The sequence below is a fragment of the Planococcus citri genome, chromosome 4, assembly GCF_950023065.1.
Source record: "Planococcus citri chromosome 4, ihPlaCitr1.1, whole genome shotgun sequence".
NCBI classification, from domain to species: domain Eukaryota; kingdom Metazoa; phylum Arthropoda; class Insecta; order Hemiptera; family Pseudococcidae; genus Planococcus; species Planococcus citri.
In genome coordinates this window covers 12685969-12704226 of record NC_088680.1, presented here as the reverse complement: position 1 = coordinate 12704226, position 18258 = coordinate 12685969, and the positions used below count along the sequence as shown (strand labels likewise).

General features: G+C 36.5%; 3 protein-coding genes across 7 annotated transcripts; 2 read left to right on the top strand and 1 right to left on the bottom strand.

Annotated features, from left to right (window-relative positions):
* Positions 1–19: 19 nt before the first annotated feature.
* On the bottom strand, positions 20–1613 carry LOC135842583 (galactose-3-O-sulfotransferase 3-like). The gene is made up of 2 exons (XM_065360107.1): positions 1422–1613; positions 20–1335 (listed from the first exon to the last, which is right to left on the bottom strand). Exons 1-2 carry the CDS (start codon positions 1571–1573, stop codon positions 291–293), a joined length of 1197 nt encoding a protein of 398 aa, XP_065216179.1. The 5' UTR covers positions 1574–1613; the 3' UTR covers positions 20–290.
* A 114-nt stretch (positions 1614–1727) lies between these two features.
* On the top strand, positions 1728–16316 carry LOC135842582 (arylsulfatase B-like). Of its 5 annotated transcripts, XR_010558150.1 has the most exons (11): positions 6859–7026; positions 7205–7364; positions 7470–7696; positions 7858–8116; positions 8182–8339; positions 8436–8613; positions 12171–12299; positions 12379–12597; positions 12693–12914; positions 13032–13172; positions 13280–16316. XR_010558150.1 is itself a non-coding variant. In XM_065360105.1 (10 exons), exons 2-10 carry the CDS (start codon positions 7337–7339, stop codon positions 13076–13078), a joined length of 1467 nt encoding a protein of 488 aa, XP_065216177.1. In that variant the 5' UTR covers positions 1728–2166; positions 7205–7336; the 3' UTR covers positions 13079–16316. The 5 variants fall into 5 exon arrangements, 4 of the variants coding, with proteins under 4 accessions (XP_065216177.1, XP_065216178.1, XP_065216174.1 ...); XM_065360105.1 differs by lacking the exon at positions 6859–7026 and adding an exon at positions 1728–2166 and having other exon boundaries at positions 13032–16316; XM_065360106.1 differs by lacking the exon at positions 6859–7026 and adding an exon at positions 6627–6737 and having other exon boundaries at positions 13032–16316.
* Positions 16317–16996: 680 nt separating this feature from the next.
* On the top strand, positions 16997–17755 carry LOC135843664 (galactosylceramide sulfotransferase-like). The gene is made up of 2 exons (XM_065361621.1): positions 16997–17406; positions 17500–17755. The coding sequence occupies exons 1-2, from the start codon at positions 16997–16999 to the stop codon at positions 17753–17755; spliced, it is 666 nt and encodes a 221-aa protein (XP_065217693.1).
* Positions 17756–18258: the final 503 nt, after the last annotated feature.

Here is an 18258-nt window from a genome sequence, read left to right as displayed (position 1 = left end):
TAAATAGGTTCGGAGAATTAATAACTGCATATTTCATACACGTAATTTTATTTTAAAACATAACGAATAATAATAACATGACAAAGCAATAATCACACACACTAAAAACTCATACCTCCAAATATCTACAATTGTGCCAAGCACACATACACATACGATTCAACGATCTACGAATTCGGTGCTGCCGTCTATACAGACACCACAGTTACCCACTTATGAAAAATTAATTTTGCCAAAAAAAAGTTTTCGTTGTCATTGAATCTGACTTCTATTTTGATCAGATCTAACAATTATCTGAATTTTGGAAGTCGTTTTTCAAGATTTAGCCTGGTCGATTGTATATCCCTTATGGTTTGTTCCAAAGTAAGCGACAGTTGAGTGGCGTAGACACATTCTAGATCCGAATTGTTCTTAGGTACATAAGATATGGCTCCCAGAATACCTCCTAAATCGCCTCCTTGAACCTCCCTATCAACGCATCTGCGGTAAAATTTCTCGTTTAGTTGCCTCAACTCGACGATTTCCCCTTGAAGTTTTTCTTTTCCGTACTGATCGACGCATTTTCTAAATTTTTTCTCAAAATGATAATAAAGCGCAGCGTCGACGTGGTTCAGCTTTAAAATAGTTATCTTTTCATCGGCAGTCAAGACGTGAGCATTGGGATCAGCTGGTCTGGCGTTTAGTTTCAAATGCATCATGCTCTGCAAAGGCCATCCCATTAAACGAGCGAGTAAAACCAACGATTCCTCCATGTACTCCATAATCATGACGAAATCAAATTCGCGATCTATTTTGGCAACGAATTCGTCCACGGCGGTCTGATTATCCGCATCTTTCTGCAAATCGAAACCCAAATCGTAGCTCATCTGGTTATACCCTCGGTATATCCAAGGACTGCCGATACCCCACAGCGTAGACGGTTTGGCAGGCGATCTCAAGAATTGCTGCAGTGTCATACCATTGATCTGGGCCATGTTGAAATAATTGTATAACGATGGGAACAACGTGACCGGATTTCTGAGCACGGTTACCGTTACTGTATTCGGATACTGGAACGATGCCAGATTCGAAGAGTATCTTACATGGTGTGCTAGTATATTGTACTTGTTATCCGGAGTCGAACTGGAGGCGTCTATGGTGTCTTTGGAAATGGGGTAATTGTACAGATACAAGATCGGATTCATTACGTTGAGAGAGTGACGCAGAGCGAATCGTAGGATTATACTTTGGATCGTCGAGCTGCCAGTTTTATGGGTTTTGAGGAAATATATATTTTTACGGAAGGTCGACTTTGACTGAGTACAACATTCGTAAGCTGGGGGTTCTTCCGATTTTCTAGGAAAAAAAATTTCACTCGTTGGAATAGGTATCTTAACTGCTGTAGTAAAATATCGTATAGGTGTGTGTGTAAGCTTACTTACTCGATGGATATTGTTGGCAACGTTATGGTTGGTGTTGTCTGTTTGTTGAACTTTTGAAAATTTTTACCAAGGTACCATAAACTGGCTATTAAAAGTAACGATAAACTCGCAGAAATTATTATTTTTCGTTTTAACAAAAGCTTATGCCACATATTGAAGCTAATAGGTAAATACTTACTACGTAAGCTATGACGAATTTTCTTTCGCCTGGTTCACGTCGACGATATGGGCGTATTTTTTTACTGATGGACATGCGGATTGATAAATTATTGCGTATTCGAGCGAAAAAGATAATTTTTTTGAAAACTGTTTTTTTATTTCTTTTTATTTGCCGATTGTCGTGACATTTGGTGTCATTTTTATCTGGTGTAGGTGAGACCCGATGGAAAATTTATGGCTTCCGAAGTAGTATGTTGGTTTGGGTGATTGTGAATTTGTTGGATGATTTTTTGCTTATTTTCCGAAAGTGTTTGTGTGAATATGTATTGGAAATATTGAAATTGCCAATGTGTGTATCAGTGAAGATAAGCTCGAAAGTTGTTGTAGCCTGTTGATCGAATAAATCCACACCATTTTCAATATGATAACTGATAAGTTTTGAACTGCAAAAATTATTTAAAATGTTGCAACAGAGATACTTACCTACGTATTATTACTGCATGTTATCAAAACTGTGTTCTATTTTCTTTGTTTCAGGTGAGTGTTGAATTCTCATCCTAAGAATTGATGTAATAACGATCAGAAAGTGAGTTGAAAAATTTTATTATGATAATGTGTATAAAGTTTCAATGAAATTTTGCGTAACTGGTTTATTTTTATACTGAAATTGAGTGAAAAACTTGTTCAATTTTGGGCTCCACATTTTTCAAAAATTGTTCAAAACAAGTTTTGACGTAAGGTGCACTGGGGCAAGTCAGAATGCGTTTTTCGCAATTTCAACTTTGACCAGCTGTTATTCCCCTTCTAATGAACCAATATGGATCAAATTTATTATGTAGGTTCCCAAAAATGTTCTTGACCTATGGTGAAAATTTGAGCGCGATTGACTCAGAATAAATGTATAAACTGTGGGGGAAGTCAGAACAGGCTAAGCTTTGCAGAGGCGTAGCTCACAAACAGAGTGTTCTAGTAAAATTGCACCTACACAAAATTGTAGAGAATTTAATTTTCTTTGAGATCACTCTCATCAGATTTTCACTAGGACGCATGGTTCGTCCACTATATGCGAAAAACTAAGAGTCAGAAAGTCTGTATTTGAAAACAAATTCAAAACAACAACAAAGTACGATTGAACCAAAAAGACATCTAAAGTGAAACTGCATCGCGAAAATTTTTACGCCGAGATGAAGTAGGGGTAGTACCCTCAAGTCACCTTTGGTAGCACTTTGCCAGATATAAACCTCTAGGCGCTAGAGCAAGTTTTCTTACTTACCCCAAATTCTGACTTCCCTCGGTGCACCTTAGTCCTTAATCTTAAAATTTTAAGCAATTTTGATACATTTCATGACCCTTTCACAAAAGTTCTACAAATCATGACCTAATTTTGAGCTCAAAGTTCTTCGTCGTCGTCGTCGTAGTCGCGCTCCTTTACAGGAGATAGCGTATATGTCCATCTATATTAGCCGGTATCTAGCGTATCTAATTGTTTCTTTCAGGGTCTTGCAGGGGGAGTTGGCCGGTGAGTTTGTTGTTAACAGTTCCGATCGTTTCCTCCCTCTCGTCGATCTTCCTTGGATTTTCCCCTGTACCGCTAGCATGAAAATACCGTTTTCTCATATTTTATGAGCTAAATACTTTAGCTTTCTGTTTTTGATGTCTTCAACTACGACTTTCCGCTCCTCACCTATTCTTGCTAGTACTTCCTTGTTGGTAATGAAGTCCTTCCATGAGATCCGTAGGAGCCTTCAATAGCACCACATCTCAAAAGCGGATACTTTCTTCTCGCATTCTGCACTCATGGTCCATGTTTCGCAGGAATACTTCAGAACGGTCCATACGTAGCATCGCATAATTCTCTTCCTCAGATCAATACTCATCGTTTGATTTCCCAGCACATTGGCAAGGTTGTTGAAAGCGGTCTTTGCCATTCCAATCCGTGATTTGATTTCTTTATGATCTCTACCATCGTTGTTTATCAGTGCTCCAAGGTACCTGAATTGCTTTACATTTTCAATTTCTTGTGATCCGATGTTGATTTTGACCTCTTTATCATCTCCTTTCGTAAATCTCATCACCTTGGTCTTGCCTGCATTTATTTTCATTCCATATTTTAATCCAGCACTGTTGATTTGGTTGATCATTTTCTGCATCTGCGCCTCTGTCTCAGCAAGGATCACTTTGTCGTCTGCATAACTTATTTCATTTATTCTCTTGCCGTTGATCTTGAATCCCATTCGTTCGATTCGCGCTTCTCTCATTATTTCTTCTGCATACACGTTGAACAACCTGGGTGAGAGGGGGCATCCTTGCCTCACACCTCTCTTTATTCCACATCCGTTCTCCGAGTACTTAGTTCCAATCTTGATGTTAGCGCTTTGCTCCCAGTACAGGTTCTTGATTATTTGCAGGTCTTTGTTATCGATATTGTATTTTTCCAGGATCTCCAACATCTTCTCATAGTTGACACGATCAAATGCTTTTTCATAATCGACGAAGCAAGCAATGATTTCCCTATTTGCATTCAGTGCTCTTTGAATGATCACTTTCAGCAGGGCAATTGCATCTCTCGTCCCTTTTTTTGCTACAAAGCCATATTGTGTTTCGTTTAGATTTTCATCTATATGTATAAAAACATTTGATTGTGTGATATTTGAAATTCTCGAGAAATTCTAGCCCATTTTGATAGGTTGCAAGATGTTTTTTTGAAGAAAATCAAAAATCTTGACTCAATTTTAAAATTTTCTAGAACTATTGTTATTGAAATATTCGACAATGTGAAATTTTTATGAAATTTTATGTCATTTTGATGGGTCGCATGGCCCTTTTTGAAGAATTCTGAAAATCATGACTCAGTTTCAGGCTCAATGTTTTCCATCAAGATGCCTAAAAAGCAATACATTTTCATATCGTAAGATTTGCAATTCTGGCAAAATTATAACCCAAAGTAAAAATCATGATCAAAAACATTTTCATCATGCATGGGACAGAACGTGCAATACACTATTTTCAGGGATAATAAATAAAAATGGTCATTTAACACAATTTTTATTACAAATGTTAGAAAAACATCTCTACTCTTATAAGCTGAACGACCAACCGTAGCAAACTAACTTAAGACTACAGAAACAAGAACAAACTCTCAATGACTAAAACTATTTGTGACAGACAAATTGCCGTCATAATATCATATTGTTGATTCCGCAGTATGCTACCACTTCATTGCCCCAATTCTGGTCTGGAGTCTGGACAAGACAAGACAGGCCATAATCGCCTATTGCAGAATGTACCGTGCCCCTGACAAATTAGTCGACAGGTTTGCACCCCACGTTGGGCGCCAATATCGCATGAGACAAATCCTGCAATGTACTACTTTACCTTCAGCGATGATAAATAATTTACAAACATTAGAAAAATGTCTCTACTCTTACAAGCTAAATAATTGAGTGAACTAACATAAAACTACGCAAACAAGAACAAACTCTCAACAACTATAACTATTTGGGACAGACAAATGGCCGTTGTAATATTGTAATGGCAATTCAGAGGTACGCTGCCGCTTCAATCAAAATAAATGTGAAATTCTTGCAAAATTTTGACCTGTTTTGGTAGGTTATATGATCCTTTTTCAAAAATCATGACTCAATTTTGAGCTCAAAATTCTTCTTGAATGCTCAGAAAACATTTTCATTTAAATAGGCCAAATTCTCATGAAATTTTAAACCATTTTGACCAATCACATGACCCCTTTTCAAGAATTCTAAAAAAAATCAGGACTCGATTTACAGCTCAAAATTTTTCAAACATACCTAAAAAAAAAAACATTTTAATTGTAATATTCTCGCATGATCCATTTTTAAGAATCCTGAAAATCATGACCAATTTTGGGCTGTGACTCAAGTTTGAACTCAAAATTCTTCTGGAATGCTCAAAACACATTTTCATTGAAATAATATTAAATCTTATGAAATTTTTAACCATATTAATTAGTTGCATAACCAGTTTTCAAAAACCCTGAAAATCATGACTCGATTTTAAGCTCAAAATTCTTCAAGAATACCTAAGAAGCATTTTCATTGTAATATTTGAAATTCTCACGAAATTTTTACTCATTTTGATAAGTCTCATGATCCTTTTTCAAGAATCTTGAAAATCATGCCCGAATTTTGGGCTAAGAATTCTTCAAGAATGCCTTAAAAACATTTCCATCATAATATTTGAAATTCTAAATTCTTGCTATGTTGCTCCTGAAGTACTGAATCATGTTAAAGAATGAGTTTTTAGCTCCCTCCCCCTCATTTGTGCAACTGTAAAAATCAGGGATGGAAAGTTAGCCGAAAGCTAAAAGCTAAAAGCTACAGCCAAAAGCTTCATTTTTTCAGCTTTTTTTGTATGTTTATCTGGTATTGCTGTGTTGTCATCTCTAATGTTCCCCTATTTTAGGTGGGGGGGGGGGTGATGCTAAATTATGCCAGAAAGCAGGAAAAATATGCTGAATTTGCTAGATTTCTACTGGGTAGTCTTTGGTAATTCTAAAATTTTCTACCATCTGTAAAAAATTTAGTTTTTTTCGCTCATTTAGTATGCGAAATTAAACCAAAATCTCCATTGAATTATTTCAAAAATGTATGCCTGATTTTTTTGGAATAAAATAAACTTATTCAAATTCATGCATTTGTAAAAATTTTATGGACCCCTTAGTTCAAAATTTCATCAGAAAACAGCTATAAAAGTGAAAACTACTCAAAAATTAATTGAATTTTGAAAAAATATGATCTGAAACAAATGATGCCGCAGTTGAAATTTCTTCTGCCAGAAGGACTTCAGATTTTATTCTAATTGAAAGTTCTGATTTTATTCAGGTTTAAGGCCCAAAAATATTCTTGAAAAAAAAATGGTGCCTTTGAAGTTGAATAATTAATATATCTTTTTTGACAAATAAATATTTTTTCAGTTTGAAGAAATCTGAATTTAAAACCATTTTTTTTTTTTTTTTTTTTTTTTTTTTTTTGATAGACAAAGTTACTAGTTTTTGCGTTTTGGCGATAAATGGCCAATGTTGGTGGCGCTGCCTGTTGGGAAAATAGTGGCGTATCGTTGATTCGTCGAAATAAATTCAACGTTTTGCAGAAAACAGTGTGAAAAGGAATTATTTACGCCGTAAGAATAACTTTATAAAAGTTTATCTACGCCATGAGGATAACCTTTCAAGGTTTATGTTCATTGATAAATATATTTTGGGGGAAAATTCGTTGAAATTCTTATGGTGGCTTTTATTTAATGCGACTTATATCGTGAACCGAAGCCTCAAATGAACGATAGTCTCCAATGCCACTTGAAGTTGTTGAAAATGTTTTCAAAATTAATAATTTTCTGTGTTTTTTTATTATTCGAATGCTCGTGGGCTGCTCAGAAAAAAAATGTCGTTGTGATTGTTGCAGATGATTTGGTGAGAGAACTTGAATGATTTGTGTGAAACGAATTTTGATAGAAAAAAAATACCTAATTTGCTTTGTTGATTGGATCATGATGACTTTTCAAATAGAAAAATTCTTTGCTAAGGAGGCTGAAAAATACTCTGTAAAATCTTGAAGATTTGGCCATTTATCTGGAAGCATTTTTTACAGGGATGGAATGATGTCAGTTTCCATGGTTCAAATCAATTCCTTACTCCGAATATAGATATTTTGGCATACAGTGGCGTAATCTTGCATAATTACTACACCCTAACAGTATGTTCGCCTTCACGTTCAGCCCTTATGACTGGAATTCATCCTATCCATACAGGTACCTACAAATTTTATGTCTTGCAACTTTCCTTCATATTTATACATACATATGTTTCATGTACTTTTGTCTTCTGTCCATTAATTGAATGAATATCATTATCAGGGATGTATCACAGTGTTATACACGATGGCGAACCTTTTGGTCTTCCTTTGAATTTGAAAATACTGCCCGAATACCTGAAGGAACGTGGCTATCAAACTCGAGCTGTTGGTAAATGGCATTTGGGATTTTATAAAGCGGCTTATACGCCCATACATAGAGGATTCGACTCACATTTCGGATATTGGGGCTCTCATTTGGATTATTATCGTCACGACGCTGCAGAATTTGTACGTTTTATGGGCATCAATATTGAATTGATATTTAATTGTTTAGTTCGAAAATTCAGCTACGTTTTCGCTAAGAAAACCTGCCAACTTTTTTCAATGTCTAGAACAATTTCAGAAATTGCCAAAATAATTCAGTGAATTTCAATACTTGATATTTATAGCCGGTATTACAATCTATTGGGTACGATTTCCGAAGAGACATGAATACCACTTGGGATTACAAAGGGCAATACGCTACTGATCTGTTTACTCAAGAATCTGTCGATATCATTAATTCGCATAATGTTTCCGAACCACTGTTTTTGTACTTGGCTCATTTGGCTAGTCACGCGGGTAATCCTCGACATCCTCTTCAAGCTCCTGCAGAAATCATCAAAAAATTGAGTTACATTGAAGATAAAAAGAGACGCACGCTTGCAGGTTCGTGGCAATTTTTTATAAGTGGGGGAATCGATTTCAGAATAACGGACTGGTTGGATTTTTAGCTATGGTTTGGAAACTGGACGAATCGGTTGGTAAAGTTGTGCAAGCTTTGGCCAGCAGAAATATGCTCAACGACACGATTATAATTTTCACTACTGATAATGGTGGTCCAGGTGCTGGTCAAGATGGAAATTACGCCTCCAATTGGCCTTTGAGAGGAGTTAGTGTCTGAACTGTCCATAGTAGTATTGGCCAATTTCAACCATCTGCTGTTGTTTTAACTAACACGTATTTTATTATCATCTTTGGAATGCAGATGAAAGCTACCTTGTGGGAAGGTGGAGTACGTGGAACTGCATTTGTCTGGAGTGCTGATCTTCCACATTCCAGAGTATCGCATGCTCTTATGCATGTTCAAGACTGGCTGCCAACGATACTTGGAGCTGTGGATGAAAATATTACCAGTGATTTGGTTCTACCGAAAGGTAGTGTGGGTACATATCCCCGTACCCCCCCATTTCGGGAGGGGCGGTAAAAAGCACCTAGAAGGATAGTGCTAGATTAGTGCTGGATAGTGCACGCCCTCTTCACCCCCATTTTTTAAAAAATGTGTGAGGAGGTACAGGGAAACGCGGTACCCCCCCCCCCCCATTCAAGAATTGGGGTTAAAAACCACCTAGAAGGATAGTGCTGGATAGTGCACGCATCCCCAACGTTGGTGCACACTTCCTTCACCCCCTTTTTTTAAAAAACTTGTGGGGGTACGGAGAAATGATTTACAAAAAAAGGGGAAGAACGGTTGTTGAAAGGGTTAAAACCCACATAGTTCGATTCAGTTTCGTTAGTGCTGGTTAGTGCACACACATATACAATTATTCCCCCTCCCCCTCCCTCCCTCAATATTAAATAAATAATTTTACACCCTATGGCCTAATAAAATGCACATCGAATAGGGAAAATCGGAGTGGTAAGCTGATTTTCGGTATATTGGTCCATTTTGATGTCCTGAAAACGAATCCGAGGAGTCTCCTACTGTCCCGAGTGAACTTCTCCCCAAATTGTGGATCTTACCCCTCCACCCCATTGGTATTGACCAAAATCTCGAAAAATGTTGACTCTAGCGCAAAAATGGTTGAAACGAATGTTGTTCTACTTGTACCTGTCTTCCATTAGATGAGCCATTGATCGATTTTCCAGTCCGAAGGGGGGGGGAGATGGACCTACGGCGCTTCGAACATAAGGGGGTTTGGAGTAGCGTCATATCGTTGATAGTTACCTAATGTACCTATTGATCGTAATATTTAAATTTTGATTGGAATGTCAATACAAGTTTCAAACGCCCACTTTAATGTAGCGTAATGAATTCTTCCCCTTTGTAGGCCCCAAGCCCCCCGATAGTATTTCGAAAATTTAGTCGTATGCGCTTGAAACTTCGAAAATCAAAAATCGGGGAAAGATGTTTACTTAGAAAAGTGCGTAGAATCCGAATATGACCTTGGTTTTTCTGAAACATAATACTGATGTCGCCACAAACTCGTGAAATAGAGCAAACACGACCATTTTTGCAATTTTGATCCATGTCTCCTGACCACAAAAACAACTCAAATTGAAAAATCCCACTCTGTTTTTTGTTTTAGGGTCTAAACTATCAATTAAGCCCATTTCAACCCAAACACAAAAAAAATGCTAAAAAAAGTTGCCTAGTGTGATTAATGATTATTCAACCACCACAAAAATTGGCACCACTGCGTTCCTCCAAGATATTTCCTCAGTTCAAAAATTATATCTTTCGATGTTTTGGTAAGTTGAATAGAATACGAGTAATTCAAAATATTCGAGAGGAAAATATTTTCGGAACGCTAATGAACTCCCCCTTCCCACTACCTAAAAAAAAAGATTTTTTAAATTTTTAATCACTCAGTGGAACTCTAAAAGTAGCCTTGGATTTTGTGGCAGTGGCCTAGTCGCAAAACCACAATTTCTTTCGAAAATTCCGCCTCTTTTGATGACCCATAGGTATCTCTTTTCCAGGGCCACCTCTAAAGCGTAAAAAATTGTTCTGGATGACTTTTAGTTTGAGATAAAAAAAAGGTCTCCAAATCCTCCGATTTTTTCTGTTTTATAATCCCCACTAATAAGAATAATAACGCTACTGGTACAAAATTTTTAAACTGGACATAAGGAAATCAAAAGAGGGCCCCAAAACACACGACTACCAAAAATTTTAGGGTTTGAAATTCATTTTTTTATCTTTGTAGGATTTTGAAAAATTCAAAGTTCGTTGGTGATGGTTTCGAACCGTTCTGAGGCCTCTAGAGGATTTTTAGATTCTCCAGATGTTGAAAAAATTCTGTAAATAGGGTGAAAATTGAAATTCAGCACCAAAATACCCGAATTTACCAAAGGGTCACAAAGATGGTAAATATGAGATTTTTTTACCTGAATTTCATCTTCACTCAACTAACAACGTTTTTTTCTTAAACTGGAAAATCTAAAAATCTGCGGAAGGCCCCAGAACAGTTCCAAAATCATCACTAATTGACTCAAGAGGTAAAAAATAGGGTACAAATGAAATAATGGACCAAATTTGAATTTTCAAAAATTCGTCATGAATCGAAAAATAAATTTCAGTCTTTGAATTTTTGCTGGTGGTGTATTTTGGAGTGACTTTTTGAACCATTTCACCAGATTCATTCTTATGATGATGTGACAACAAAGATCAAAAACACATGTTTAAAAATCTGATGTCAGAATTTCTCCAGAAAAATATTAAATGAGACCACCAATCATCATCATCAAACAAAATTAACGACGGGTTTTTCAGGTAAAATACAAGACTGGGATTGAAATTTTTTTGCTAAGCCGATTCACTGAAATAGATGATTTGCTTAAAAACAAAACATTCGCATAAAAGCATTCACGAAACGTCTGCTTTATACTCGAACCATTTCTTAAAGCAGCTCTGTACCCCAGAAAAACACAGTGAAACACCACCATACCATTTTAGAACGATTATAAATATTACGATCAATAGATGACGCTATTCCAAACCCCCTTATGTTCGAAGCGCCGTAGGTCCATCTCCCCCCCCCCTTGGGACTGGAAAATCGATCAATGGCTCATCTAATGGAAGACAGGTACAAGTAGAACAACATTCGTTTCAACCATTTTTGCGCTAGAGTCAACATTTTTCGAGATTTTGGTCAATACCAATGGGGTGGAGGGGTAAGATCCACAATTTGGGGAGAAGTTCACTCGGGACAGTAGGAGACTCCTCGGATTCGTTTTCAGGACATCAAAATGGACCAATATACCGAAAATCAGCTTACCACTCCGATTTTCCCTATTCGATGCGCATTTTATTAGGCCATAGGGTGTAAAATTATTTATTTAATATTGAGGGAGGGAGGGGGAGGGGGAATAATTGTATATGTGTGTGCACTAACCAGCACTAACGAAACTGAATCGAACTATGTGGGTTTTAACCCTTTCAACAATAACGTTCTTCCCCTTTTTTTGTAAATCATTTCTCCGTACCCCCCACAAGTTTTTTAAAAAAAGGGGGTGAAGGGAGTGTGCACTAACCTAGCACTATCCTTCTAGGTGGTTTTTAACCCCAATTCGTGAATGGAGGGGTACCGCGTTTCCTTGTACCCCCCCCACACATTTTTAAAAAAATGGGGGTGAAGGGAGCGTGCACTAACGTCGAGGATGTGTGCACTATCCAGAACTAACCTAGCACTATCCTTCTGGCTTCTACGTGGTTTTCAACCCCCTTCCGTGAATGGGTGGGTACCACGTTTCCCTGTACCCCCGCACATTTTTTAAAAAATGGGGGTGAAAGGGGCGTGCACTAACGTCGGGGATGCGTGCACTATCCAGCACTAACCTAGCACTATTCTTCTAGGTGCTTTTTACCGCCCCTCCAGAAATGGGGGGGGGGGGGTACGGGGAAATGTACCCAGGTAGTGTTCAACTCCTTGAAAATAAAAAATGACCCAGTACTGGGTTTTCCATTAATGAGAGTTTTAAATAATTTTCTGCGAATCAGGATTAGATGGACGTAACATGTGGCCAGTCTTGAAAGGTGATAAAGAATCAGAATACAATGAACTCATCATACAACGAGATCGCGTCAGTGGTCAGTCCGCCCTACGCAAAGACCAATGGAAATTAATAAGTATTACGATATTTTTAGTGTGTCTAAATCACAAATAATGTAGGTACCTATTCTGATTTTTAATTAACCAAAATGGTAGAGTTTGGGAAGAAAAATAACTGGAATAAATGGTACGGACCAAGTGGCCGTAATAAAACCTATTCGTCATATAATGAGACTGCTGTAAAGGATAGTTTGGCTGGTACGGCTCTATCTGGAAGCAATTTCGAAATTCCAACAGACGAGCGAATATCCGAATTACGTGTCAATGTCACAATCTCGTGCAAGTATTGCAATAATAGTACAAATGGAACTAATTGTGAGTCTGCTGATCTCCATTTTTGATTTCAGAAACATTCTTCAGCATAAATTTGGTATGTTTTTGTCATTTTGAAAAATGTTCTCTTTGTTGAGGTACCCGATGCGTTGTTTCCAAGAATGGAATGTGTCTCTTTGATGTATTCCAAGATCCGTGTGAGATGAATAATCTGGCTGATAAATACCCGCGTATTTTGACCAATTTAAATGAAACAATGTCCAAGTATATTCCAGTTCCACCTAGAAACAGATTAGTTGATCCCAGAGCCGATCCTAGTCTTTGGAATTATACGTGGGTGAACTGGATGGATTACGTTGGTAATGTATCCAGAAGACTTGTTACTCTTTTGATCAGGGTTCTTGTGTAAAATGTTTTTATTTCCTGTTTTCGTTGAAGTGTTACTGTTTAAAATACTGTACCTGTATGTATTGCAGAAAAATTCACGCATGAAGTAAAGATAAATGTGAAATTGCACGCATAATTGAAGGTGCAGAAGTACGTGCTGATTGGGGATTTTGGATGCTTGAAATCGCAGCTTGGCATTTTTGGAAGAAGCGACCAGTATTCCATTATCGGTTATATGAATTTTGACTACCTATAGATTTACGTAAAAATATAAAGTTGAAGTTTAGGTCTTGAAATGGTTAATATAATGAAGTTAAGCAATTAAATTTTTTGACAGAATTACTCAAGAATATGCCACAGACTGATTCGTTTAAAAAATTTGAAACGAGTCCAAATCATCAAGCTGCTTTCAAAAATTTGTCAAAAAGTCCGAAAATCATCAAAAATTACTCGTATTTTATTGAAATTTGCAATTTTTTCAATTTCGATGGAATTGTGCTAGAATTTATGTACTTGGTGAAAATTTGTTGAAACTTTTTGAAGAAAATTTACTCGTATGTAATCAAAAGAATAATTAATTTCCGAATTCAGCCCCTTGAAAGTTGAAAGTGGTACTAATGAACACGTTCTCACTGAGCTGATTGAATTGAAGGTAGTTATGCCCTGCCACCCTCCACCCCCTCTCCCCCAATAATTGGGGATAGGGCTGATGAAAAAAATGGAAATATGATGTGCCAAATTTTGGTTTTGGGACCAAACTGGTTTCAATATTTCTGTATCCATATCATGTTTTAAACCGTTTGAATTTTTTCTCATCCCCCTCCCCCACAGTGGGCTGTGAGCACCCTCAAAACGGGCGTAATTCAAAAACTTACAATAAACCTAACAACAATTGTAAAATGATATCCTACTTTATGTTTTTGGGGTCGCAGAATACGAATTTGACAATATTTTTTTGTAGGGGTATTGGAGGGGGGGGGGGGTGAGGGGGCTCAAAAATTCAAAATTTGACTATAATGACGGGTGATATGTCGAAATGTATGTTTTCGAGGGTGTAGATCACGAATCTGACAATATTTTTTTCGTTGGGGTGAATGGTGGGGGATGAAGGGGGTAAAAACGGCGAAAAATTCAAAATTTGACCATAATGATGTGTGATATGTCAAAATATATGTACCAAGTATGAATAATTCAACTGAAAGTAAGTACTTTCCATCAATTTACTAGATTTTAGTTTTTATAAAATAATTATAGAGATAAAATTCATCTTAAAATCCCGTTTTTCTCCTACTCGGCTGCATAAATTGGAATAGAAAAAATTTTCTCACGCAGATGCATGGGAAATTCCAGTGGCTGGTTTAACTTGAGATTGTGTATTTCAAGATGTCAATTGCCATTTTTGACCGAAAGTGACCCAATGACCCACACAGTCGATTGAAGTGAAAAATCATAGTGAATTTTGTTTAAAAGTTACAAATTTTTCTCTTACTGGGACTTTCGGGGCTCCCCAACAAAAAATTCTTCATCCCCCACCCCTCACCTCTTCTACACCCCGAAAACGTACATTTTGACATATCACACATCATTATAGTCGAATTTTGAATTTTTCGCCGTTTTCATCCCCTTCATTCCCCCACCATTCATCCCTATGAAAAAAATATTGCCAGATTCGTGATCTACACCCTCGAAAACATACATTTCGACATATCACACGTCATTATAATCGAATTTTGAATTTTCATCCCCTTCATCCCCCACCATTCACCCCTACGAAAAAAATATTGTCAGATTCGTGATCTACACCCTCGAAAACATAAATTTCGACATATCACACGTCATTATAATTGAATTTTGAATTTTTCACAGTTTTCACCCTGTTCATCCCCCACCATTCACCCCTACGAAAAAAATATTGTCAGATTTGTAATCTACACCCTCGAAAACATACATTTCGACATATCACACGTCATTATGGTCAAATTTTGACTTTTTGACCCCCCTCACCCCCACCCCATATCCCAACAAAAAAATATTGTCGAATTCGTATTCTGCGACCCCAAAAACATAAAGAAAGATATCATTTTACAATTGTTTTTGGTTTTATTGTAAGTTTTCGAATTACGCCCGTTTTGAGGGTGCTCACAGCCCACTGTGCCGCCCCCCCCCCATATATGAGGAGGTGGATAGCAAAACGCAATAACTCCAAAATTACGAAAATTGAGTTTGATATCTATCCTTATGTAAAATTCAACGGGGAATCCATTCCCGGTGTCAGATTTTGTCCATCAGTTGAATATCATAGCGCAATCGAGGAAATTAAGTCTGATTTTAGAGCTAAATGCATTGAAAAATGAGATTTTGTTTGCAAAACGCAATAACTCCACTACTTTTTATACATTTCAGTTGCGCAGATGTGGTAACACTGTTTTTTTTCATCGGGTGGGTACTGAAAATCGTTGGGTAGGAGTTACTTAAAAAAATGGTGCTTTCGTTGCCACTCTCTGAATGCCATATCACACACAGGAATTGTTTGAATTTCACATTCCAGTTTTTCAATTGTTTTTTATCGAAAATTCTCGATTAAACATCAATTTTTTCAAATAAAAAATACGTTTTTTTTGCAGAAAAACACCAAAAAAAAAATTTTGCGTTCAAAACGCAATAACTTTTTTTTCTTTTCCTCACTGTGCTTACCCAGGTGACCGAAATTTTGAAATTGAGTGGAAATTTTATTTGTGGCACCTTCCCCTTTCATTTGACACCAATTTCGGAACTCAACCCCCCACCCTTCCCCTCCTGACAATTTTTCCTAATTTCCCAAAAAAACCAAAAATGGAGTTATTGCGTTTTGCTATCCACCTCCTCATATGTATTAGAGAGAAATCTTTCAAAAATACTCATAAATACTCAGTAGCTACAAAAAATGTGAGAAAAAACTACCACAAGTACATATTTTCTTCAAGGTATAATAATTTGTGCAGTACACTTTCTTTTTTAGGTATAGAGGTCGCAAATTTTTGTGTAATGAGGCCATCCTCAAAATTGAATATGATTTTTCAAATTTTAGGTGCCCACGTGTAATGTTTCCATGTCTTTACTTCATGTTCAAGTAATCATTAAATAATATTATCTACTTTTGTAATTGTTTCCCATGTGTAGTTCATTAAGAATATTTACTATCTAAGTCGCCATGTTTCTTCAGAAAGGTGCAATAATATGAAACTGCTGAAGGTGACATTTTGTTCATTGCCAACCAGCATACAAACTTACAAACTCAATTTTTTTTCCGTTACAAAAATTTATACTGTATTAAGTATTCATATCTGATGTGAAAAAAACCAAAATGTGTTTGTTTAAAAAAAAATCTTGCCGAAGACTGAGTAATTGTCTCTTTAAGAAACGTGTCATAATATCAACAAGCATCTGCATTTCAGTCTTAATCTTACTCGGAATAATGTTCATCATGGGGTAACTATTATTTACTTATGTTAGTTTTGAAAAAATAAATAAGCGTACGTGTACCTATCTGTGCAACCAAAACATTATGTTATCATAGGGAATCACCGCTGAGCAAACCATTCGCTTTCGAATCCTGTACTTCGGTCAATAATTACACAAGGACAAATGTGTTTTTCCTGAAAACTCACAAAACCGGAGGCACATCTGTACAAAGTGTGATCATACGATTTGCCATTACGAACTCACTCGATATAATGATTTTTATCCTACTAGTAGAATAAAACACTACTTTATTCACTCTCGCTAGTCGCTCGAGTGATTAAATGCGCGTTTTCTTCCCACGTTTGGATAAAATATGTTATTCAACTAGTGAAATAAAGTGATTTTCGACGATTTTTAATTACTTCCCTCGCTCTGCTCGGGAAATAAACCTCAAAAATCGTCAAAAATCACTTTATTTTACTAGTAGGATAAAATACCATTAAACTATAATTCTTATTATGTACCAATTTCGAATTCGTCACTATACCCTCCAATAGTAACACCAAATTATAAATTTCACGTGTTTGCCTCACATGCTCGGTATGATTCCAACATGAAACTGTTTCAATACCCTGATACATCAATGGTGACCATATTGAGACATCCGGCTACGCTATTCAGATCACTATATACCTTTTTCCGGATGGATATCCCGGTTGGTATGACTTTTCAAGAATTCTTGAACTCACCAGTAAAGCCAGCAGTTCTAACAGGCTTTGATAGTGATAAGGCTTACAGAGGATATAACCAAATGAGTGTAGATTTAGGATTTGATCTGGAACATAGTAAGAATCAGACCGCTATTACCGAATTCATTATGAAAATAGATAGAGAATTTGATTTGGTCATGATAATGGAGTACATGGACGAGTCGTTTGTTTTGTTAGCCAATTTAATGGGATGGCCTTTGGAATATGTAGCTTCTTTGAAACTAAATAGCAGACTTCCAGGATCAGAAGACACGTATCCTCTAACGAAGCAGAATTAATTAACTTTAATGGATCTCAATCACGTTGATACTAAATTATATAATTATTTTCGTGAGAAATTGCTCAGATGTAAGAGACAATATGGAGAAGATAACTTGAGCCGACAAGTTGAGAAATTACAAATCATCAATAAAAATTTCGAGGAAAGATGTGTGGCTGAAGCAGTTATACGTTTGAATAGGGGTAGTTTGGAAAGGATAGAGTATGTTGCAAAGAATAAATCAGATATGGAATGTGTTTATTCGATACAGGTGTCTCCTGTATTGGCAAAAATGGTTCGTGATATTCAAACCAAGAAACAAAACCAGTTGAGAAGAGGATGAGCAGGTGCAGACTGGACTTACTAGATAATCCCTAGTTTCGTTTCCTCGCGGAGTTTAGATTGAAATAAGCCCTTTGGGTTGAGAATGGGCCAACTGCTGGAAATAGGGCGATTTGGGCTATGAGCTTTTATATTTTTAAATTTTAAGTATTTGTCAATGTGAAAATAAATTGGAAAAATTACCATTTTGGAGGCTGATTTTTATAATTGTCAAGTTGATTTTTCTGAGCTAGGTATATCTAAAGATCGTTACGTATCTAAAAATTGATTTGAAATACAAAGAAAATGGTTACTTTGAATTATAGTTTTTTCTCAAATGATTTGTGTTTGAGCTCTTTGATCTAGTGCCGGAATAGTAAAGATAAGGCAATCATTATGACGTATGTGGCTGACAGTCAACTTCAGTATGCGTCTGATAAAAAAAATGGTTCTAGGTATGTAGGAAAGTTTGTTAAATATATTTTAAAGGAAAAGCATTGTGTTTAATATGTACTCATTAGAAAG